The sequence below is a fragment of the Falco punctatus genome (assembly GCF_963210335.1).
Source record: "Falco punctatus genome assembly, chromosome: 1".
In the NCBI taxonomy this organism is placed as follows: Eukaryota; Metazoa; Chordata; class Aves; order Falconiformes; family Falconidae; genus Falco; species Falco punctatus.
In genome coordinates, this window is record NC_137580.1 from 27,036,945 (window position 1) to 27,062,916 (window position 25,972).

The 25,972-nt window shown below is 41.7% G+C and overlaps 1 protein-coding gene across 4 annotated transcripts in view; it reads left to right on the forward strand.

Annotated features, from left to right (window-relative positions):
* The window catches only part of LOC308068592 (uncharacterized protein), a gene marked incomplete at its 3' end in the record, with an annotated part of 65,235 nt that overhangs the window by 9,854 nt on the left and 29,409 nt on the right, over positions 1-25,972 (forward strand). For all 4 annotated transcript variants that reach the window (XR_013930021.1, XM_080399454.1, XM_080399455.1 and 1 more), the window contains exon 2: positions 355-470. Coding sequence is in view for 3 of the 4 variants with exons in the window: in XM_080399454.1 (XP_080255580.1) it covers positions 355-470 (116 nt within the window). The remainder of the gene's footprint in view (positions 1-354; positions 471-25,972) is intronic.

Genomic DNA, 25,972 nt, shown 5'->3' on the forward strand with positions numbered 1-25,972 from the left:
CCTCCCAGACCCGGACAGAGGTGTGAAGGGTACCTTTCCCTCCCCTCCCAGTACTCTTGCACCGAACAGTCTCCCCTGTGTAGGGCTTGCACGGGAGGACACTGTGTGTCCCTCCTGACATCCCTGCCCTTGCTGCTGCAAAGGCAGCTTATGTAACTTTGTGAGGCTGGATTCCAGTATCTATAGTAACATTTAAACAGAAATGAAACAGTTCCCAAAACAGGAAAAAAGTTATTGAAAACTATCCATAAATGAGATTTTACCTCTCCTGGGTCACACAAGTGACAAAATGTGGGTTGTTGGATCTATATAAACCGTCAATGAGCTTCTTATTCCTATTGTCTCCTTTCACAGTATGCGGGAGAGATGGAGGAGAGGAAGAGGTCTTCAGAGAGGAGACAGCTGACCTGGAACAGGAACAGGGGAGGATGGCCATGTGGCCACTTTCTGAAGATCCTTTCAGAAACTTGGTAAGAGGGTTTTTCTAAGCATGGGTGTGGGAAGAGCCACGGGGATGTTAATAATGTGGGCACTTTAAAGTGTATTGGTGCTGGTAGAGCACTGCTGCTTGCGTGCCAGCTGAGGAGTCTGTCTGAGATGTCTGAATTACATGGGACTGAGAAGACCAAGATCAGGACACAAAGATGGCTTTTCAGTCGAGTTTACTTTTCTCTGTCAACACCGAAGGCATGCTCTCTTCAGGCTTCTTTGGGTCCCTTATGAACAGCAAAGCTACTCCTATGATGATCGCTTCTCAAAAGAACTCCCTCAGCAAAACCTTCTGGTGAGGCATGACCAAAGCAGGTTCACATCAGTGGAGAAATTCCACCTTTGGTTAACAAAAATTCTGCTGTAGCAAAATTTTATTGCTTTGGGGAAAATAATTACTGAATTAAAAATGCAAATGAATGTTTCTCTCAGAAAGGGCTATGTACTTCCTGAAAAATTTGCCACTAAGTCTGAAGCCTTTAAACTCCCAAATCTTCCCAATGAAAATTGTTGCAGAGATAAACATCAGTCCTTCGGGGCTGGAAGTTCTCAGAAATAAGCACTTGAGAAAGTTAGAGCTTCTTATACAGGCACCGTTGACTTAGAGAAGTCTTCAGTGACACATTTTTTCCACAGTACTCCAGAAACCAAGACTTACTCTGTTAACAAATTAGCTTTTAGTTACATGAGTAATTAACAAAAAGATCACCGATGCATTTTAGCTGTTTTAAGCAGTTACGATCAGGGCTGGGAAAGAAAGTTAAAGGTGAATGGAAAAAGGATCACGTGGAATATTTTGACCGCAAAACCCCAAAACTAACAACAGTGATTTTGGTAGTTAGTAAGGAAGAATTGGGAGGATCAGAAATTCTAGAGTAGAAAATCAACTTACACACCCACTGGATAAAATTCACCCATGTGTAAACAGCCAGTGACAGCCCATTTCTCACATAAATCTCATTTACGTCCTTAAGTTGGAGTAAATGCTTAGGAGTATTTTCAAAGGCATACTTGAGAAAAGATAATTTCAGTCTTTGTGAATTAATAAGTATCCTGGATTCCGCAAAGACTGATGTATGTGCCTAACCTAATATACTGCAAATATTTCTGGTATAATAGCTAATAATGTGTAAACTTAAAATGCTGGCTGTCAAGGTTAGGTAGATTTGGGACCTAAGCAAAGAAATGTAAGAATATGAAAATGTAAGAAATTAGAATAAATCATAAGGTCTGTCTTTTTAAGTATGTGCCAACAGTAGCAGTAGTTAGCAGATGTATAGGGCTTTATGTATCAAAAGCACTGTATGAGCAATGGTCCAGATCCAGAATGCCAATATTCACATCAATGTTGTCAAGGAAATACAAGTGGCTACTTTGGTAGGGTTACTGTTCACTAAGCTTTACATGTAGCAGAGTCACCTATGTTATTATCACCTGTAGTTTACAGATGAAATCGCATGATGGGTTACCAAACAGATATTTGCTTCTTTTTCATATTAGTAAACATCTCAACAAAGCTAAGAGAAAACACCTTGAGGAGTGAAACAAGTCATTATTATGTAGCTATGTGGTGAGGCAAGCTGATGTTACAGCTTTCTCACTTAAAATTCACCTTAAATAGGAATACATCGTGCAGCTGGGGAGCCTAATGAAGAAGAAAATGCCCAGATATTTTTTTTCTTCAAAGATCCTGTTCAAAGAAACTCTTAAGCCAGTAGTTCACCAAAAGGCTGTTGAGCCTCAGGGGAATGTCTTATGCAAGGTGGACTTCTCTTGGGTGATTGCTGGTGTTTTAAGACTTGTGGTGGGCATTACTTGAATGTTGCAGTGTAGCCAAGCAATGGTTGTTTGCTTTAAGAAGATGTATTTTCTTTGTGACATCCTCTTCCCCTCAAATGGTAGACTATTAATTTGGGCTGTTTTGCAGCAATGTGGAGAATTCCAGGTTTGAAAGCATGGTAAAGTCTGTCTGCCCATCAGCACCCACTCTTTACAGGCTAAGCTGATTTCTTTCCCAGTACGCCCCTCCCAACATTTCTCTGTTGTTTTTTCTTTGTAATTTCATTCATTGTTTGAACTTCTGTCCATTTTTACAGACTAGAGCTCCTGTTTCTGTATAGGTAGATAGGAAGAACACACCAAAACAGGATTTCTTTCAGCCTTAAAAATGGTTGGCATATCCCAGTGGATAGGGGAACACAAAGTGCACAAAAAATGAGTGAAAGTAAGGTGGAAATAAATACAGATGGTCTGCCTCCTTGCTTTCAGCAAAATCTTCAGTTCTTAATTCTAGAATATTAGACACAAATCTTGAAAAAACATTGAATATGTCAATACAGACTAAATTCCCTGCTCACTTCAGCTGTGTTTGCACCAAGGAGTTGTTTGCCCCCGCATATTTAACAGGAGATACACTTGGGTGTGCCTAGTAACTGTAATTTCAAGAAAGCAAAGCAAAGCAAAGCAAAGCAAAGCAAAGCAGGTTCCTTTTTATGCCAGTGGCTTGCACATTGAGGAACCTTGAAAACTCTTGTTTCTCAGACAGGGTATCTGTGGAATTCCTGCCATCTATGTGCAATGAATTCAGACTGAGATCTTAAAATTGGCTTCCTTCAATCGAGTTTTGTTATGCAGTTGGCATGCTTTCGCACCCAAACCTCCCATCTGCAGCCTGCACCTGCATTGCTCAATATTTAACTCTGAGATCTCTGAACTTCCTGGACCACTAAGGTGTCTTTTGGTTTGCGGCTTGCTGGCCAGGGCTGTTGCTTACCATAAGAAAGAGGTTCAGATGCAGTAAATAATGTAGATTTCCAGTTTCCTCAGTGTTGTTTCTGCTCATTGAAAAGAGCTCTGTTCTGGCTGTCATGGTTTAACCCCAGCCAGCAACTAAGTACCACACAGCCGTTTGCTCACCCCCCCCACCCCTGGTGGGACGGGGAGGAGAATCGGAAAAAAAGCAAAACCTGTGGGTTGAGATAAGAGCAGCTTAATAATTGAAATACAACAACAATAATATAATTGTAATGAAAAGGGAGACAACACAATGAAATAAAACCCAAGAAAGACAAGTGATGCACAGTACGGTTGCTCACCACCCACTGACTGATGCCCAGCCAGTTCCCAAGCAGCGATCAGCAACCCCTGGCCAACTACCTCAACTTTACAGACTGAGCATGACATTCTATGGTATGGAATATCCCTTTGGCTAGTTCGGGTCAGCTGTCCCGGCTCTGCTCCCTCCTGGCTTCTTGTGCATCTCCTCAGTGGCAGAGCGTGGGAAACTGAAAAGGCCTTGACTTAGAGTAAGCACTGCTCAGCGACAACTAAACCATCAGTGTGTTATCAACATTATTCTCACACTAAATCCAAAACACAGCACTGTACCAGCTACTAGGAAGAAAATGAACTCTATCCCAGCCAAAACCAGGACACTGTGTGCTGCAGCTTTTCCTCAGCATGAAGCATGGGGCATGAAAAGCAGGATATAGCATTTACAACCTTAAAAAGCTATTGCTTTGCATTCTTAGGCTTTCTCTTTCTGCACAGTAGCTAAGTGAGTGCAGGATGTACTGCTACCTTTACCACAGACAAGCCCAGTATTTTCTGCTGTCAGTTACTTTGGAAAAGATCAATTCCTTCTCTTTGTCCTATGATTGTTTCTGATAAGCTGGCAGTAAGAATTCACAGCTCCCATGCAGCCTCTTGTATGACACAGCTGAGCTGCTGCATGGCATGCCCCCGCTGCTCCCCAACCCCCCACCCCCTGGCATCAGTGAGGAGTTCACCAGCTCGATGGACTAGAGGCAAAGCAGGTATTTGCCCAGTGATTTTACAGCTACATTGCACCACAAATTATTCACCATGGCTTTATAGGCATACATACCTCTCCCCTCCTGGCCTTGTGGGTCTCTTCAGTGCTCTGAAGGCTGAGTCTGGCTTGATAAAGTGAAAAAAATCTCTCTAGGGTTCCCCTAGGTGCATACAAATTTATGGTGAGCTGTATACATTACTAGTAAGACCAAATATTTAAATATCAAGAATTAGTTCCTAAAAATTGTAAGATTGTGGGCATACACATGCACATGCCTCTGGGTACACCCAGATATGCATATGTACATGTATTAATACAGATACACACATAGGTAGATATTTATAGTGGCTTGGATAACCTATGAACTTGAAGTTTCGTTGCCCTGACTTTCATGGCTGCAAGATGACATAGTACCTGTGAAGGCTGGAGGTCAGTTCTACACCAGAAAATATGATTGGAGCTGGCAAGCCTTCCACAGTTATGATCAGAGGAAAGATTGCTTTTGCTCATGTTCCTTCTTTCCTGGGGAAAAAACCCCACCTTTTTCTGGTACAACTATGTCTCCACTGGAATTTCACTGAATCCAGAGCAGCGAAGGATCACTTGGAACTACTCTGGATGCTGCTTCAAGCCATCCTTTAAGCTGGCTCGAAGGGGTTAGGGGACATGAACTAACCACCCAGTTCCAGAGAATCCTTTGTGTGTGGCCACTTTTTATCGCTGTTCAAAGGCAAGGCACTACAAGGAATTAATAACCCATGTAAAACTTATATCGAGATGTTTGCTGGTAGCAAGTAGATGTTTGTTGAAAGAAGCATGGTTTAATGGCCTTAGCACAGGACTGTGATCGAGGATCTCCCGTGTTCTTCCTGCGACTTTGACCATAATTGCCACTCTGTCTTTTGACAGGTCACACATTCTGTATGTGCTTCTATTTGCCTTCTCTGAAATGGGCTAGAAAGTTTTACTTAGTTTTTAAGAGCCAGAAATAATTAGTTTCTGTTTAAAAAATACTGTTAAGGCATGAAATATCAATCATCAGTCTGATCTACCTTTAGCTTTCTGAGTATTAGGTGTCCTAGACGTGCTCTGTGTTACGTGGAAAGAGACCACTCCAGAGGGTGAGACCTCCCCATGTGTCAGTGTGAGAGTTTTTCTTCAAAAAGAAATTTCCCTTTTCCAGTCAGTATAGAAGGAATCTAGATGATGGAGTGAGGCTGACTTTCAGATGGCTAAGGTGAAGTGAAATAAACCCCATCCTGGATGCTACATTTAGGGTTGTTTATGCACTGTGCGAAGTAGGCAGAGTTTGCACTGCACATCTCTGATCTCTGAAATTAAAAGATTTGTGTGAACGAGAGGGATGAGTATTTCATAAGGTTCACCTAGAAAAGAAAGGTTCTAACCTGAATTAGAAACAATTGTAGTGAAATCTTCCAGCGAAATGGAATCATTGCTGTGAATTAAGATGAATGGGCTACAGGGCTGCTCGGAGCTTTGGGAACAGAACAGGGACACAGGCTCACCAAGTATTTCAACAGCTTAGGTGGCTGGCTAGGGAAGAGAAGATAGAAGGCAAGAAAAATAGTCATTATAGATACTATCACTGCTGTGGAGCAAGGCCAGTGGAACAGCGCAATTGCAGGCATGCTGCATCGTGTGGAAGCTGAACTGAAGGAGTTTTAGGCCGTCCGTGCAAGTCGACCAGTAGAGAGTCAGTGCTTAGAAGTGACCTCAACTGCAGGAGGCAAAATGCCAGCCACATTACTAATGCAGTCTCCTTTGCCAGCTATCTCTTTGGCAGTGTTGGTGTCAGCAAAACAAAACACGGCTTAATGAGATTGCAGGAGAAATGGCAGGCAACGACTGTAGGTGGTCAAGGCTTCTTTTCAGTGTGCAATAGCCGTGGTTTTCCAGATCATGTGCTGTCACAAAGTTGCAGATGGACCAGAAAACAGCTCCTGGGTGGGACCACGCCATCCATCCAAAAAGGTGGTCTTGGATGAAAACAGGCTGAAGTCAAAGAACTGGGCTAGGAACGCTCCAGGATCCACAGCACATGTTAACAAACTGTCCCCTTGCCAAGAACCAAAATTTCCAAATCCTGGCTGCTTGAACACTGCTAGTCCCTCACACAGTCTGCTGGACTTACTGCACGTTTCATGCAGGGTTTCCTGCAGCAGGGATGTGTCACTGAGCAACCTAGGCAGAGGAGGCTGGGCAGGGATGAGGGCAAGACCCTACACAGCACGGGCTTGGATAACCTATGAACTTGAGGTTGCTTTCACTAGTGACTACCACTGGCCCTGCATCTGTGGCTGTAGCAACCCAGAGTGTTTTCAGGAATAAAGTAAACACAACCAGGCATTGCCTGACATCTCTCAAATTAAATTAAAAAGTGATTTAGTGATTTTGAGGTGGTAGTTCCTGTCATCTGTTGCAATCCTTGAAACATTTAGTGATGCTTAGTCTTTTATGGGTGGTGAACCCCAGAAAACCTGTGGGGTATACCATCCCCATAGGATTAATACATATCAGGTAGGCTGATGTAATTCAAGAGGACCTTTTGAATCATCAAGCCGTGTGTTTCCTGTTGCAGACAACTGTATCATACAATCCCTTTTACAAGTTACTCAAGTTTCTCTGTAAAACCAGTTAGGTTTCTGTTTCCACTTTTCCTATTGTCTGTTTCAGAACCCTATTTCTTTGCTGGTTAAAAATTTAAATTATGGTAAAAAATTCATAATTACAATTTCTATGAAGTGTCAGCACTACCCAGTAGCTGAAAAAGTTATTTTAGCTTTCTGGTGTTTATGCTGTGTCCCTGTTTGACCTTTATTTCCCTAGGTTAAACTAATGAAGCTACTGTATTCTGATGTATGGTAGCCTGTCTGTTCTTTGGCTCATGCCAGCCATCTGCGCTGTTTCTGTACCCTGAATTCACCCCTCCTCAAAAACAGGTGATCAGAATTGTATACAAAATATTTCAGATGAAGGTGCAGCAGTGCTTTGCACATTGCCTTGAATATTATTACATTTCTAATGGAAACATTTTGTCTGAAATATCCCAGGACCACATTGCTTAATTCATAATTACATTTGGGTCTAATGGGCATTCTGTGATCCTGGTATCCTCAGTCTTCCCTGCTGTGTTTCCAGCTGATAACCTCCACCACACTGCAGAAATTCTTGGCTCTAATCCCTCAATGCAGGAATTAATAATACATTTCATTTAATTTTAACCTACAGTAACACTTAGTTCAATGGTGAATTTGTAAAGCTTTTAATGGAATGTCAGTGTTTGATATCAATGCAGATATTTAATTAATTTATTTTATTTCACATAAACCTAAGAAAAATTGGAGGTACTCAGAGTGTGTGTTGCCTAATTTATGAGGGCATTATTTGGGTGGGTTAAAAATGATACTAGTAATAATATTGATTACTAAAGGGAAATGTTTAGTTTAGATTCCTAAATCCTTGTCCCAGCTGTGCATAATTTTACCAAATTTAATTTGATTTCATAGTTTGTCTCATTGCAGCAAGGAGAATGCATTTCCTGCATTTTTCATTCCGAATACATTAACTTTTCCCCAGATAAACCCACACATTTTTTGTGAAAGGATAGCTGAGCAGTTTAACCAAAGTTAGCTTAATTAATAGACCTTTGCAATTCAAGTATGACGAGATTGCAGAAAACTACCTGAGCCAAAGTTCTTCAGCCTATAGAACTGGAAGGGCCAAGGATTACTTTTGGTAGAGGATATTATGCTGGGTTGTACAAAAAGTGGGTTTATGTTGTTTGTGCAGTTGGAATCACCAGTATTTCTCCTGTTCCTTTCTATAATAAATCCCGTATCTTAGAATGAATACAGGAGACCTTTTTATTTTTATACTGCATTTTCCAGCCTTTGAAAGGCTTGATTTCTCAACTCTGTGGTTACATTAATGGTATTCTTTTTCTTGACGTCTCTATGTATTTGTGTGCATATGTACTTTGTATACATAACATTCGTGAAGATGCAAAAATATCATCTACAGTGCATTATATACAGGAAAGGCATATCCATTGTCTTTTTATTACTGGCAGTTCTTGAGAAATGGAAAACAGTGCTACTTTTTTTTTGCTTTATTTTTTTTGCTCAGTTTCAAGCCTACAGAGATGAGGCCTTTGGGAACTATGACATTTTTCCTACTTTGAGGAAAATGTAACTGTCATCCAGCAGTGCCTTATCTACCACATTTTCTCTGCTTGAAGCAATGTTTTATAGAGGTACTTAGTTAGAAGTGTGGAGGATCTTTGGCTACCACATGGCCTCTGGCTTTAATAGGTATTCCTAGGAATCTGACAAGTCATACTTCTTTAAAAATAAAAGGTGGCAGGTCATTTTGGTGCTAATGCTATTTGAAAAGCATGATAAAGAATTTTATAAAAAGAAATATTAACCAGACCAAAACAATGCCATAGTCTCCAGGAACGTTTCATGCTCCAAGTGAGTTTGATGTTACAAGGGAAGGACAGGCCTGTGGGTAAAGAGGGAACTTGTTTTTTTCCCAGCTTTCAGCATAGCAGCTGGCTGAAACCATGGTCCTGATGTCCCTAGTGTCAGCCCGTGTCTTTGCTCTGGCTGCAGTGGGCTTTGAGTTTTATTTTTGTTGTCTTGAGATCTTTGGGATCTGTTGTATGCAAATAGCACTTGTCTCTCTTGGGTATTAGAAAGTTTGATTCATTAATCTGTTTAAAGAACGTTAAAAACATGGTATAAGGGTTGGATTAAAGCTGTTAAATGTTAATATTGGTTTGGATTTTCAAAGGCAGGGAAAGGAAGTAGGTCCCCAAAGGGATGTAAGTCCACTAAAAGCCATAGGAGATTTAACTGTGAAAAATTGCTTTTTCTCCTGGCAAGCCTTGCCGCTGTGTGCAGTGTGCATGTGTGAATTAAGATATATCACATACAGCATGCTAACAGTTAAAGCCATAAATGTCAGCTCATTCAACTCTCAGGAGAATAAGAAAATTGTGGGTAAAATATGGCTACGACATTTGATAAAAATTTAAATGGTATCAGTTTAAAAAGAATGACTTATCAGTATGTATTGCTGAAGCATTTTGGCTCCCAAAGAATCTCACCTTCTCCTTCTCAAAGACAGCATGTGAGTAAATAGGAACTGTGTCTTCCGCTTCCAAGTCTCTTTGGTTGGTAAATGTCTGATATGCCTTGCTTAAGAGGATCACAAAGAGTCTTTTAAAAGAGGAATTGGGATCAGAGGCAGAGAAAAAGCAGAGGCTGACTTGCCAGATAACTCCCTGCTACTCTAAAAATGTGCAATTTAAATTTGAAAATCAGAAGTACGTTCCTTTTAGTTGAAATTTATACTGTACTTTGAAAAGAAATAATGAAGAATGAGATTTTATTTTTTTTCTACAGTAATGACATCCAGTTTCTCCAGCTTTGAGCTTACCTGTACTGTTTTTGCAGGAAAACATTAGTGTCCATATCTGAAAAACATCACTCCACACCCTCCAATAAACTATAAGTAACCCCCAATCCTAAGAGCTAATCTGTGGGGATGAACTCTGGTGTCCCTGTGGAGCCTCAAGGTCAGAGACTAAGAAAAAGAATAACAACAGAAGTGCCTCCAGGATAAGGAAAGCGTTTTGCCAGGAGTGGCAAAGGAAACTATAATGTTTAAACCAAAAACAAAATCTGAATAGCAGACATTTTTATTGAGCAATTGTACAGAGTTCAAAACAAAGTCATCTCTGCATTTACCCTCTGCTTTTTATGATTTTCTTTGAAGTTTATTTTCTGTTTGAACAACCTTGCTTACTTCCCAGAAATTAATTCCTCTTTCTATAAGTAGATTCATGAAGCAGAAATTACATCTTCATGTTACACAAACTCCACCCTTTGTGTTTTACTGCACTGCCAGTAGTTTGGTCTTGTTCAGATATTTGTTTACAAGGAGATATAGGTTGTGATAGTAATTTATTACCTGTTTTATTGTTGCCATTTGCCCTATAATTTTAAAGGTAACCTTAAATGATTTCCTAAGAAGAGGCTATCCTTGGACTTGTGTCCCCAGTCCTCCAGGATGCTCAACTCCTTCAAACTCTTGTATACCCAAGAGAGTGCCGAGTACATTTAACATAACGTTGGGTCTGAGCCAAGTGCTGAATGTCTCACAAAAAGAAAAAGAAAAAAAGAAAGCTTCACCTGAAGTTAACTTCTTCCAGGCCTGTCAAAGAATTTGGTTAATGTATTAACTCAGCAGATATTTCCCAGCATTTGATGTGTGGGTAATGTCAAATTGCCATGCAGTTCACTATATGAGCAGTCATGCATAGATGCACAAATATCCAAGTGTTTGGCATGGAATAAAAAATGCAGTGAAGGTCCCAGTATAATGCCCTGGAGACCAACTTTCATTTCCTGGGCTATGCCATCAATTTTAGGGAAAAATGCTTCAAAGAATTTAGTGTATTTTGGGCACAAGCCTGAACCTGCTGTCATGCCCAAAGTCTGTATGTGCCCACACTTACAGATGCAAGAGCCCAGCTCAGATTCGTTGCTACAGCTCCTTGGTCCACTGCAATGATGTCATGTAGGTAGATCTGGCCAGCCAAAAAGTCCTAAAAGCACATCCCAGAATGTTTAATGAGCAGTATGATCAGGCAGGAGTCAAGCTGCTGTCTAGGGAGTATGGTTGTGGTGTACAAGCTACAGGCACCCTATGGCTGGTAATAGGGGTGTGTGGGGTGAGAGGCAGCGAATATACCCCCACTGGAGGCTGATCACTGACTGACCCCCCCCATCCCTACTCTCTTCTGCTTCCCACTTTCATTTCTTTCTGATCTGCCATTTTTTGCCACATAATACAAGCAAGCTTTTGTCTCTTTCACCTTAAAGAAATATCCACCTTTGATCTCAATTGCTTCTGTAGCTACTGCTCCTGCTTTCTCCATTTCACGGAGTTTTTAAACACTGCTAGGATTTCCTCTCTGTTTTGTGAGAGACCCCATTCATCCCAGTTTTCTGTTCACTGCAGCCCCATGCAAGTGTTAGCTGAATTTCAGAACCAGCCGGCAGTTTCCAGCCTCTTTACCCTGTCGGGCATCTCTGGCACATCGTTTGGGCTCCCTTTCTTGCATGGCCCTGCTCTTACACCTGAGTGTTTCTGCAGCACAACCATCGCTGCTCTGTGTGGGTCTCGCTGGAATCTGTCCTTGGCCCATGTGTGTTGAAGTTTTGCACAGAGCTTGTGCAAAACAATACAGCAACAACTGCACCTTTGGCTGTATGTGCCATTTTCAGACAAGCATGTGATAAGTAGGTAAACAAAAATGTGGATAACAGAAAAGGATAAACCCCACAAAATCACAATGAGTTTGGCATGATAATTTTGCACAATTTCTGCCTTGTAATTGCCCTTGTAAAGGCAGCGGCAGGGTGCTTTTTGCATGTGTCTTTGAGTGTACCTCTCTTGTTTGAATGATGAGCTTTTTGGTTCTGTGCAGCACCTAGGGGGGTGACTTTTGATGGTGAGTACATGAGAGAGGAGAGAGGGAGAGCACTAAAACAGCAGTTTCTGTTAAGTTCAACAGGCCATGTGGCTCTTGCTGATCAAGGGGATACCATGTGTGAGGAGGTTTATACCTTTGGTCTTGCTGAGGATGAAACAAGGTTGTTTCAGGTTTATTTCTTACCAGCTTTTGCATTTATCTCTACTGTGCTTGCACAACAAGTGGTCAGTTAGCATTGCTGCTTGTTTTTCCTTCTGTCTTTCTGTAGTACATTGTGGTTTCCTTCTTTATCAAGAAAAGCAAAGCTGAAACAGTAATATTCCACATGTGGCTCCATTTATGGAAATTACCTTCTTAGGGCTGGAGTAAGAATTTTACCACTTCGGTTTAGAACAGGTGCCACATATAAACTAAGAGTTTGTTTTGATATGAGGGTCTTTAACAGCTGAAGAGATGTCATTGGTACTTATTTAAGTTACTTCTGCTTGGGCCCGTTACCCCAGACTGATGTGATGTCTACGCTATCATGCCAGTGTGGCAGCTATCTAAAATCCTAGATGCCTGCTGACAAGGTGGAAGCAGTCAGGTGCCATGGTTTCCAAGAGAAGTGCAAATCAGCTCCAGTCTCAGAACTGCATCACTGGTGAGGATGGGAGTGTTCCTGTTCCAGCAAATCTACCTGAAAAGCAAGATGTATTGGAATGGACACATTGCATGCTGACCTATCTCCGTGGGTTCCACACTACAACTGGCTTTCTGTGTCCTACCCAATAGAAGTGTCCACAGAGCTATGCAACAGCATTGCTGCCGTTCCCCTCTCAGTGTCTTGGCAGTCAGCTGGTCCTCTCACTACTTTGCTTCTGATTTCTATCCTTGTCTTTTCCTCATACTCTAGGTATCCTAATTTCTCCAGATGTTTCAGGTATGTGAATTTGAACTTCGCTGTAGAAATTTAGAATCATTTTAGTTGAGGTTGAGCTTCCTAGGAATTTGGACAAATTTGGATTTTAATGGTATAAATTGTATAACTCATTTCCAGTAGAATCTGAATTGATATTTTGGGTCTGGGTCTGAATTTATGTTAGATCAAATCTGAACATTGTTTTGAAAAACCTACAAAGATGGAAAGATTAGACCCAGGTCCAAAGTCCTGATCCCTGGATTTCGGTGCAGTTGTATCTGAGGTTCTAGTTTCCATAGCAAAGAAATACAAAACTCAGATCTGTAGTTTTGGCAGTGGGCTGGCTCACAGTTTTACTCTGTAAGGAATGTTTCACAGCTCAAATTTACATCCTTCTTCTAATACATACTAATAGTCCTTTACCTCTCTGTCCTTCTGCAAAGGTATCAGATGAGCTTTGAGCTCTTTAAACATTGATACTGGGTGTGCCGCCTTGTTCTGTAAGTCACTGTGCTTGTGATGCTTGCTGCAGGAGTCACTGAATCATGTAGCAGCGTTGAGCTCCCTGGTACTGGAGCCGCAGGTCTGATTTTTCAGATGCCATACTCCCAAACAGCCAGCAGGAAATACAGACCTGCCTGTACACATCTTTCAGGTGGTTTGGGGGCTAATTTGATTTTCACCAAAGTAATTGGAAAAAGATCCTTTGATCGGTACAGGATCAGAATGATCGGTATGGGGGTCTCCTTAAAATGATGCTCTCTCACTAAATGTTTATCCAGTTGTAATAAGGAACAAAATGCTTCATTATTTTTTCTATAAATTAACGAGTCGGACTTTGGGGAAAATATGGTGCCTAGAACAGGAAAACATGGCAGAAGAGTGAGTAAGGCTTTTTCGTGTGACAGATCTCCTTGAACACAATGTTTAACAGGCAGATTCCTACCACGGGGCACACCGTTGGGTCTCCCGTGGGAAAAAGTGGTGGGAAGAAGTGGCAGGCTGAGGGTCATGGCCTGTCTCTGGCATGGGACTGACAGCAGTGATCTCTGAAGGCAAAAGAAAAGAGATCAGATGCTGGAGGGATGGGAAAGAGAGGAGTAATGAGGAGCTGAAGCTAGAAGGATGCCCTGGTAAGCTTGGCTCAGCTGTTTAGCCAAAGCCCCGTTATCTGAATAAAACTCAAATCCTAAATTTTGGGACTTATACAGAAAAATCTCTGGGGAGGGCCCGACTGATGAAGAGCATTGTAGCCTTGCTGTATACGTAGCAGCCTCTTCTGAAACCTGAACCCTGGAGCTCTTTAAACATTTTTATTTGTTCACGATAGAAACTGCACTGAGGATTAATTAACCTTTTTGCTTTCCAGCAAGCTACCTGGAATTTTGCCACGTTGTTCTCATTTAACATTTATCCACAGAAATGTGAGAATTATGAGACTGCATTTTGTTTAAAAGTGCCAATTTGTCATGGCATAGTTTGATTTAACAACGCAGAAACTCCTTGGAATTACTAGAGGCATATTGTAAGGATTTCCTGATACAAAAACTGGCTAGCTTGACTCCATTTGAGTGCTAGGGAAACAGGTTGCTCTTTAGCTGAGACTGAGTGAGCTAGATTTCACCCTTGACTGAGTTGGGAAAGCCCAGGTATCAACAGCTCTAGATAGTATTTATAATGAAAGACCTTAGCCAGCCAGCACAGCTTACTCAGAGACTACATGCAAATTCATGGCTACCACCATGAAAACAGGCGTAAGAAAAACAATGGTGGATTATGTTTGCAAAACCAGAATTATGATTAGCAAAATGAGAGATCACTTTCTATTCCTTTTGCCCACGAAGCCCTCTCTAATCAGGAGTAATTGGCAGTCATCAGTTAACCAGCCAGCTAAGGCATGGTACAGAGGGCATTTTGGGTGGTAGGGTGCTGGCAGAGATCACTGAATCTGGGGGAGGTGCTGATTAGGGAGTGTTAGAATTAGGAGGGGAGTGAAAGCAGAGTTAAAAGCGTAGAGAGGCAGTAGGAAAAGATGATGAAATAATAATTTTTGTGTGCCATATGCTTAGAAAATATGTGATACTATTTCATCACAAAAGGATTTCAGAATTTTCCTAGGGAAAGTATTTATTTTTTCCTGGATGCAAGTGTCTTGTGCAGGATCTTCTCACAGAAGTGGGGCTTTCTGTTGGAAGTGCTTTAGATGCACTAAGGGCAAAGCTGGCCCTAGCCCCCTGGTACTGTAAGCACAACTTTTTGCAGAGGTCCCCCTGTTTAATTGACCTCTGAGGCACACATAGCCTCTCTAAATGTCCCCCCTCAAGTTACTCATCAGCTGAACAAGTACAGTGTAGAGGCTGAAACAAATAGGAAGTGTTTGCGTGTGCACCCATTGCATAGTTCATATAGTATAGTTGCCTTGACCGTTATTTGACTGTGCTAAGCTGGGGAGCAGGAGAGAGAGACTAGAAAAGGAGCCCCTGTGAGTGTTGTGCATGGGAATTAGAGGCAGAATAAATGATTGAAAGTGGCATATCCAAAGGGTGGTTTGAAATTAGGTGGTTTGAAAGGTTGTATAGGTGGCTGTCTGCTGTGTCTGCTTTGCAGGAGCTGGAGGGATCCAGCTGCACAAATAGTTCGACTGTTCAGAGGCCAGGGATTTTCTTCTTCAGCTCTGCTGCAGTTTTTGTATATGTTCAAAACAAAGCAATTATATGAGGTTATATTGCTTGAAAATGATGAAAACACTATAGCCAGCTGTGCCACTAGCAGTCCCGCTTTGCCACACCAGTTTGCAGCTCCAGTTTTGCCATCTGATTCATGTGTGTAGATAGGAACTAAATGCCCATCTGCATACACATGCAGCCATGACCTACACTACAGAAAAGTCTGAGATTCAGGAATTTCATGGAAATTCCTAGAAAAATTTGCCTTCTCATATGAATGTGCTTTTCCACATCAAGTTACAATAAGCAAAATTGTGCTTTCCTGCTGGCCTGTTCACCTAATAAAGGCTATTTATATTCTTTAGCAAATGTTTATATAATTCATTAGAATATGAAAAAAACCTATTCATATAACTGCATGAAAGTGTGAAACTTTGACTGGAAGTGCAGTAATGTATAACTTATTGATGCTCCAGAGCCAAAGAATATGAACAGAATTAGAACACCTCCTGGAGAAACGGGCCTGCTACTGAGAAAGTTTAAAGTTCATAAAATGGCAAATTTGTACATCCATGTTCTCACAGATGGGTGTTGAGACACTCAGAGAAGGATACAGGGGTTAGTTAAGCCATTTAACTCTGATGTTTGAGCTCCACTAGTTGTGAGGTATAGTTAATTCTTCTTACATGGTAAGAAAAAAATCAATAGCGTGAATGTAAAAGAAGCCTTTCAAGCCTTGGAGGAAGGCTGAAGAGAGGAAAAAAAAAAAAAAGCCTACCAACTGCAGTTCCTGACATCTGCTGAGGTTAAAGAAGATCCCGGTAAACCAAATGAAGTTTGTCACAGAAAAACAAGAGATCTGAAAAAGCAGCTGGTAATACATAGATCTGAAACTGAATCATCAGGAGAATGGGCTTAGCTTGATGCCGTCGAGATGAATAAACCCCTGAGGCAATTAACTTCGTGAGATCAGAGGTGTGAATGAGTCAGGTTTTACAGGGAGAGGTAGTGTCTTCTGCTCCAGCAGCGCATGTTACAAACTGGAGATGGAACCACAAAGGCAAGAGGAATGAGAGCAGGGGAAAGGGGGATGTAATGTGCACTGCAAGAGTAGGGTAACCAGGGCTGGGAAACAATAGCAAGCATGATCTTTGCCGAGAACTACAGGGAACTGAGGGCTGAGGATGCAGTGAGCTGGCAGTGAACCAACAGCTGAGGAAATGGTGGAAGAAGGAAGGGTTGAATTTGTGGAAAATTTTCTTTCTCTGGGAAAGAGGTTGTTTTGTTTTTGACAGTCTTATTTGAACAGAAAGAGGAATTTGCCATCTGTGGAAATGCCACTTCCAGAAAATATTAACCTTTTCCTGACCAACTGTGGAGCAGCAGCTGCCTCATGCACTAACTGTGTTGTAGCCGCAAACAGCCTTGTTTTTCATTGCCGTCAGTTTGAGACATCACGGTTCTTTATAACTTTGTAATGCAGAGTTCTTCAGTTCTTCAAACATGACCTTTAGTGGCATTATACCACTGAAAGTACAACTCTCCTTTCTTGGCCGTAACTCACCTCCATAAACGTTACACGATTACCCCCAGGAACATAATGCACAGTGTCACAGCTTTTAGTGCAGTGAGGACTGATTGCTAGGATCGCTGGGAGGTGAACCCTCCTCCACACTTTGAAGTAAGACAGTTATGTTACGAATGTTCTTTCTGTTTGTCAGTATTTGGGGTACTGAAATAGCCTATGTGAAGGAAGGACATGAAGTACCTGGAGAGAGAAAAATAGGTAAGTATTATTTGTGCCACAGCATCAGCTGTGTGGTGCAGCAGACTAATAGTTAAATCATGTTAGGGCTGCACAGGAAAATAAAAGCCAGCAAGAAAGGCTAATTCTAAAAATAAAGCAGAAGTTGTTTGTTAGGGTGGTCCGGAAAGAAACAGGGCAGTAAAATTTGTAGATGTCTTTTTGTAAAACACTACAGGAATGTGTAACAAACTTGAAGAATTCACTGTTTTATTGTGAGGAAAGGAAAATCCTGGCTCAGGAAAAGTAAAGTTGCATCAGTGAAGAAAGCCCATATTCCTCAAGGATACTGGCTTTTGGAAGAATAGCTGAAGAGAACTGATACAAAGTTTCAAAATGGAAATTTCCCTTTGGAAAATCTTCCACTACAGGGTGCAAAATGTGCTCCATGAAGCAGAATGCTGAAAACAACTGGCTTTTTGAATGGGAGAATTTCAAAGAAATTCAGAATTGAAATGTGACATCCCATCCCGTTTGGATATTAACTTCTTGTTTTATTTTGCTTTTCCGGCATTACTTTTCCTGAATTTTCAGTGTTGGCGTTCTTGTTCCATTTCAATATTTTTTTTTAATTTAGGTGCATGCATGTATGTGCATGTGTGTATTATGTGATAATCTTTTAACAGTATTAACATTTTTTATGAATTGAAATATTTTGGATTTTTCCTGTAAAATATATTATCTTGTATTTTTCATCTCAAATCTGGTTGAAAACAGACTCTGGCATGCTGGAAATTCCCCTGGTCTAAATAAACTCCATTTCTTGAGGAGCTGAGCTGCCAGCTATAATTTGGTTGGGAAGCACCTCTCCAGCCTCTACATTTCTGGTTTCTTTCTCTGTAGATAATTGTTATTTTCTTGTCCGTGATTTTTCATTAATTCTTTATTGCTACTTTCCCTTGATAGTTAAAATTGTTAAAATCCTCGTAACTTGTTAACTAGTGTTCCCTTGACTGAAATATAGTAAGTGTCCATAAATTCGCATCATCACAAAATAATTGAGGTTGGACCTCTGGAGATCACCTAATCCACCCCTGTCCCACCCCACCCTGCTCAGAGCAGGTCAGCTGCAACAGGTTACTCAGACCATGTATAAATACCTCCAAAGATGGAGACTCCACAGCTGCTCTGGGCAACCTGTGCTAGTGCTTGGTTCCCCCCCATAGTGGAAACATTTTCCCAGTATCTAATGCGAATTTCTCATGTTTCAGCATGCTTCTCTCATCCTGCCCCTGTGCGTTTCCAAGTGGAGCCTGGTTCTGTCTGCACTCTTCCATGACACAGCTGCAGTGAGCACTCACCCATGGTTTAGGTGCGTTGGGTTTTACCGGGCAGCATCTTAACCAGTTAGCAGCAACCAGACTGTGTATTTCTGCCTTGCAGCCTGCACAGTAGCTGTGGTTCATGGATGTGCTGACAGGTGAGGAATGGCAGCTTATGGAATGCAATAATATGATTGCAAACACTTGCCGGATCTTATCATCAGCTCTGCTGTTATCCCTTACAAGATTATAAAAGATAAGCCTTTATCCATTCTTCAAATCCATTGATTTTTACCCAGTACAGATGAAGGTTTTCAGATGGTGCTGTGTGTTTTGCAAATGTCTGTCTCTACCCAGATAGTACAGAGGCTTACTGTCTGGAGTCATTGGGCTTTTGCAAGAACCTACAAACTTAAGCAAAAAATATTTTTAAGTAGTCAATAGTTATTACTGGGATTCTTCATATTTTTAATCAAGGAGGGTCAGTTTGGTAATTCAAGAACAGTGCACTTGACCTGAAAGAAAATGCGTGCATGGTAGGGATTCTCATTGGTTATTCCTGCCTTGGTGAAAAGGAGCATGCATTATCACAGCTGGCTAATGTTCTGATTTGTTAGTTTATAAAATACTGGGATTAGAAAAGGAGGATGGCAATTTTGTGCTGACTGGCAAAAGGCTTTGCTAGGCTCTCAGAGGCTCCTGTGGAGCACGGAAGAAGAGAGATGGTGTGATGGCAGCACAGATAGGTGCGGGCTGAACAACAGGCAAGGTGGCTGGCAGCAAGCGCTGTCCCCAGAGTGCTGATTCAGCAGCCAGGAGCTAATTGTGCAAGAGGAATGGCACTTTTAAGGTGTTTACATTCTCTTATCAGACTAGTCAGTGTAAATAATGCCTTTGTCAGCAGTATTTCTGTGACCAAAAAGCTTTGCAAATGCAGTGTAAGGATTACCTGGACCTCCTATAGCAAAGTAAATCATGTTGTTTGAACCCTTGGAAGTCCTTTGGAAAGGGACAGGAGAGTTATGATTCTGCCATGGCCAGAAAGTTGCTTCATCCTGTTTCAACTGATTTCAACCAGCGCATCTTCATTAGTTTCAGAGAACCAATGCTTTTTTAGGTCTGGTTCAAAGTACCTGAATACTCTGTGATAAGAAGTGCTGAAGCTATGCGATATACCCTTGTATATAGGCTATATATGTTACAAGTTTCATAAAGTGAAAAGTTTTCCTTACTGTGTGACCATTAAAATTACACATATATTTGCTTAACAGAATTCTTTAAGATTCTGTTTCTGGCCAGTAACAGCAACAGGTTGTGTCTTTAGCTTGTAGGATCACATGGAGAAATACCAGTAGGAACAAAGAGGTGGGGAGGAGATTGGTGATTTCTATTGTTTTAACTTACGAGGAGTTTAAATTCCAGCTCCATTCTCACATAGCAATCTGGAGAAGAAAACAACAAAAAATACTTTTTTTTTTTCCAGCCAGAGATGAGTTATCAAACAGAATGTATGCACCTAATTCTCTGCTTACATCCTCAAAAACACTTCAGAGTTATATGCCCCAGTAAGGCAATTAGATTTCCCATATCAGTAATTAGACTTAAGAAACTTAAGCTGGACTATCAAGTCCCAAAATCAGTGTGAGATCAGTGAGGTTAAAGAGATTTACATTTACTTTTTTGTCATAATTTTGCATCTTTCTGAAATGTAATTGAATTAGCAGCTGAAGATAGTAAATTGCTCATAGCAGTAAAACTATCCCACTGTATAAATCCATGACACACCCTCACTCTGAATACCGTGTGCTGTTTTCAAAAAGGGTACAGTAATATTATACAAGGTAGGGAGAAGGTCAACAATCACTGAAGATACAAAATCGCTTTCCTATCAGCAATACTGAAATATACCAAAATCCCTGAGCCCAAGGAGAGAGAACTGAGGGAGGATAGCTCACACGATCAATGCAGAGAAAGGGAGAAACTGTGGGATGAACTGCTTACTGTGTGTTGCAGTGCAAGAATTAGGGGGCATCAAATGAAATCATCAGGTGGGAAGTTAAAACAAATAAAAGGAGATGATACTTCATGACACGTGTTGTTAAAATAGAGTTCATTGACACTGGGTATTGTGGATACTAGGGCCTTCTATGGTTTCAAAAAGTAATTAAATTTAAGTAGCAAGTTAAGCATCAAGTACACTGAAAGCTGTGAAAAGATGCAGTAAGCCAAAACAATACTTAAGCAATTAAATGTATTCAGTAGAGAACATTTAAACATTATTTTCAATAGCACGTTTATTCTGTTTTCTTTTTTTTTTGCCATTAACTGTATCATCTCATGTTTTTAAACTTAGCTGCTCAGAGCAGGGACTATCCTGCATGTTTGTTCAACACTTCTGACAAGTATTTTTGTGGTGCTTTCCAAATGATAAGCAATACTGATTGGTCTCCCCACTAGGGCCTGACTAGTGTGTACCTGGCTGCTTTTCAGAAGGAAAATACCTTAAGTAAAAATACCTTGAGTAGACAGCAGATCTGAAGGAACAGTTGTGTCACTGTTATGCTTGTCATCTTTGCATGTCCTGCCGACATCTTGGTGTGCAGGGAGCTGACTTAAAGTAAGAGATGTTGCTGTGGCTTGTACAAACAGATGAACCATTATCCTGAATGCAAATAAGTGTCGTTGCAAATTTAGCTCTAATGAAAACAAGAGGGTGGAGCTACAAACCTTGTCTTGCAAATGTAACTTTCAACAGAAAGTTTTGCACAGATTAAACTTCCACTGGTGCTGAAGACTCTTTCTCAAGGCTAGGTGGAGATTATTGCTGCAGAGGTGCCTGTGGCGGTTTGGGTGGAAGACATGGAACATCTCTTGGATGACACTGACACAAAGAAGTAGCCTGAGAAGCTGCACAAGTCCTCCGCTGTGGCAGCTGTCTGCCTGCCGCAGCCATCCTCAGGCCCCATCCTTGAAAACACTGTCAATGAGTGGTGGATGAGCTACACCTCTTCAGAAAGGCTTCCTGAAACAATCACAAAGAAATAAAATATGTACAACCAAACTTGCATACTGCCATGCGAGTGAGCCTGGGGAAACAAGCTGCACAAAGAAAATTCTCTAAGGGAATACTGATGGCTTAACCTCATTTTTGGTAGTTACGTATAGAGGGTCTCATGGCTGTACTGTTGAAGATGATTAAAGGATTTTTTTTAATCATGCCCAAAATTAGGTGGTTCTTTGGTCAAAAAGGTAGGGAAATACTGTTTTAGTGATAAGGACCTTCAGCTTCCATAATCATGAGCAAGCTGTGTCACAGGGATCTGGCTGCCTTTCTGTGGCAGACAAGGTCTCCACTGGTGTGTTTAGAGGGTCCCTGCTGTGGCAGCCAAAATAATAAGAGTTCGGGAATTAAAACCTGCTTATGCTAGCATTACCTGAGCATACTGATGCTGTACCTGGTTCCCGGAGGGGGCTGTTCATGTTAAAAAAAGGACAGAAATCCTCCCCCCAGGCAGACAGATCCCCTCAACCGTCCCACGTTTTACTTCTAAGTGGCAGCAAATATCTTGCAATTGTCAATAAATAGAAGCATCACTGAAAGACAGTACATTGCTTCCTTGAAGGTAAATAATTTACTGAAATCTTGGCTTTAGGCAGATGACTTTATAAACTGCTGTCATTGTTTCTTCAGTACAGTATATGCAGATCAGCTGTGGTTCATAATCCGTGATGGCGTTATTGTTTGCATTACCCACATAAATCTTCCAGCATCTGTGTATTTCATAAGGGAACAAACATTTCTGTCTATTACATGAACACTACTATTGTAATAAACTGATGTTATGACAGACTGTAATTACTGCAAGCAGTCTCCCAAAGCCTACAGCCAGGGTGTCACACTTAGACAAGAGTTTGCCAGCAGCCTAGCAAGGATTAGCAGATCAGGCTGCACAATAAGGCGGATTTTCTGTCAGTCCTGCCTTGCCATGGGGCCTGGAGACCAGCAGCCCCATACCTCCGGGCTAAGTCTGCTGCCTTTTGCCCACTGCCTGTGGGAAGGTCAGGGAGGAGCTACCTCACCCTGGGGCAGTGGGGCAGTTGTGGAGGGAGGGGAGGGATGTGCAACGCCCTTGGGTGGCTGCGGCACCCACACCTGGCTGTGCCGGCTCTGCCTGGTGTGGGCAGAAACAAGCTCCTACCGACCGAGACATGAAGCAGCAGCTGTTGAAGTTAAAACATTTTTCTAATCGCTCCCCAGAGCATTACTCAAGTTGGCAGAGTGACTCTCAGAAGTGCCAGTGGTAAAGCTCAGCACACAGAGATCTGCAAAGATCTGTGCTGGTGCTTAAAAACTGTAGGAAACTGAACAGGGTAACTGCTTTGATCTCGAGTAAAATCTTAGAGGGGGTATTGTGGCATGCAAATAGTAAGCAGAAAGGATGGTTGTGTAATTAATGCTCAGCCATTAAGTCTTATGGTAGCTGGATTTCAATTTGATAGCAATTTCTCCCACCACTTCCAAATCAGAAACTGGGATAACAGTAGTCCTCCTGCCACCTGTTAGACTTCTGAAAAGCATTTGCCCCTGTAATGTTGACTAAAAAAGTGCCTAACAGGAAAGCAGTACAATCCCACTGCATTAAGTGAATTAAAAATTGCTTGCTTAATAACTCTCAAAGAACAAGATTTTACAGGCTTTATTATGGAAAGAAGCAATTTGCAATAATGGTTTCTTTTGCCTTCAGTTTCCGTAAATTCCCGTTTCCTGGCCCTGTAGTTTTCTCTCTGGAAACTTCCCTGGCTATAAATCAATGGCTACTAAAGCTGGATCCATGTATGACTGGATCTCTCAGAAGTACGTTTGGTTCAGATCAGGTGTGGCACACGACTGCATTTCTGTGGTGTCATACAAAGCACATTTCTGTTGCATCTGTGTGCTGGCCTGGCTGGTGAAAATCTAGAGGGGGTCAGGCAGGCATGGTGATGGGTCAGTCCAATCTGAATTGTCAGAGTGAGTTTATACTATATCGGTATGCTTTGCACATGGAGCTCTGATATTTTTTATCCAAATCAATAAGCTTCAAATCCAGATTTACATAGCTTTTACCATACCAGCTGTAGCAGCCTTAAGCACAGAGGCTCTATTTCTTAGCTCCCTGATTTCGGGATAAGGACAGACACGTTGCCTGGTCCTGCCGTGGCAGTGTTGTACAAGAACAAGCCACCCGCCAGCCCAGCCCTGTGTTGTCAGCAGCAACGCAATTGCCGGATGCAGTGAGTGAAGTATCACAAAGAATGTAGAAAAAAGGCATTTTTGTCTTTGCTAATTTTTATTGGGTTTATTCCATTTTTATTCAGTGGAACTACATCTTTGAAATACCATTTTGTCAGCTTTTTCGCCCCTTCCGCTCCCAGCACAAGAAGGAAGGAAAATAAAACCACCTCCCCCCTGAGGCTGTTGATTCTCCAACAGAAGAAAAGTGGCCCTATGTCTCATATCTGTTTCATGTGATTTATATTGTGCTGGTGTTCAGCCAAGTGCCACGCAAAAGACATGCCACTGACACAGGAATGGGAATAGGCCAAGCAGGAAAGAGGCAGAAGAGGAAGGGACAAGTGATGGATGAAAGTCAGCTCGTCCCTAGCTGGAGACTGGGGTTTGTGCAATGCTTTGGGCAGAAGTTGTTTTTGCCTCCTGGATTTCATTTCAAGTTCAGCATCTCTGTGCTGAAGTGATACCTGTGACCCCAAACTGGTTCTTGAGGGTTGCTGGAGTGGTTGAGAGAGGACCAGGAACCCCAAGGTGTGCGATGTCGGAAGCTGGTGCAGGCGCTGAATGGCGTGACGCAGAGGGGCTGGGAACACGCAGCTGCCCGCCCTCATCCACACCCGCCATAGGTGAGGCGTCACTGTGGCAGGGAGCTGGACTGAGTCTGATCCACCCTCTTTTTCTAATAACTACCGTGTCCCTCTACATTACCCTAAAATGCCACTTATTGCATTGCTATGTGCAATACCAGCTCCTTCTTGCCTCTTGTGCGCCGAAGTGCTTTTTAAGGTCTGTCACTAAATTGTGATAAAAAAATCAATCCCACCAGAAGAGGAAACTTTATCAAAGCAGTGAGGAGTGCTGTTTTTTGAACTAAGTGAATAGTCTATGTCTAGAGAGCTAGGGCAAAGGAGCTATCTAAGCCAAGGTGACAGTGATATTGCACAGATATGAATCCTTAAGCAATAATTTATAGGAAACATGTATGAGGTAGAATGAATATTATTAAACATGTAACAAAATGAAGGCTATCACAAGTTGGTTTCTTCTGAGATGCATTACACAGGAGAGTTCAGCCTTTACAAACACATTTTCTTTCTTTTGAGGTTGTTGTGGTTATGCTGACTAAGGATTACTGAGAAGTTTTATTGTTGGTTTACATGTATGAAAGACATTTTGAATATTGACTTATATTTATGTGCCAAGATATTCATTATGCAGTTTCATTATGAAATTCAAATATTAATTATACAATTCATTATGCAATTATACAATGACATTTATTCAATACACTTATATATATATCCACGCATACACATATACATATGAAAGAGACATTTTTTATATTGCCAAAATAAACAATTTGGACAAAAAGAGTAATTTCTTTTATGAGGACCTAAGTCAGTTCTAGCCACAATCAGTGATATTAAAGAATTCTCTGCCTGTTTAAAGCCGGCTTTTTGAGGTCAGAAGAGACATAAAAAACATAACTGAGATTCTCTTGCAGCTGAAATATAATTGAATCCACAATTGCTACTGGCGTCACTTCTTCTAAACAAAGCAAAAGACAGATCTGTGTTCTGTCATAGCACACCAAAGTGGAACTGTAAAGAGAACCAAATTTCTTCTGTTTCAAAGGAAAAGCTGAGTCATGTTTGTGTTCAGTCAGGAAGGGCACTAGCTGGGAAAGAGATGAGGCAAATGCAAGCCAGAGAGATTTCCTGCAGCTGAAAGACTTCTCCCAGGCATAGGCGGGATGTAGATGTTGGGAAGTGAACTTGAGCTGGTGTGAATATAGATAAGCTTTTAGGTATTTGCTTTGCTGGCCTGACTGATGGCACCATCAGCATGGCACCTCCTAGCAGAGACTGTCCCTCAGGTGCGGATGCTGCAAGAAACTTGCAGTTCAGATGCATAAAAATTTCAGATGGTGAAGTTCCTCATGGGTAGAACAGCTGTGAAGGAGGAGAAAGGACACTAGATGCACTGGCAGATCGTTGGAGTGGCTGGCTGTTGGTATCGGCCCTGTGCTCCTCTGTAGGCAGGCATGTATGAGCTCTGCCTTGCCCCAGGCTGAGCAGAGCTGAGACAGCTGCTTGTAGGGCGACACAGGCACGGAGGTGGTAGTGATCCCTGATGTGAGGGAGACTGGGGGCCACCGGCACCTCGGGCTCACTGTCCTGCTGCATGGCTCCTCACCAACTGCCCGGGCAGGCATTGGCATTTCTCTGCAAATGCATAT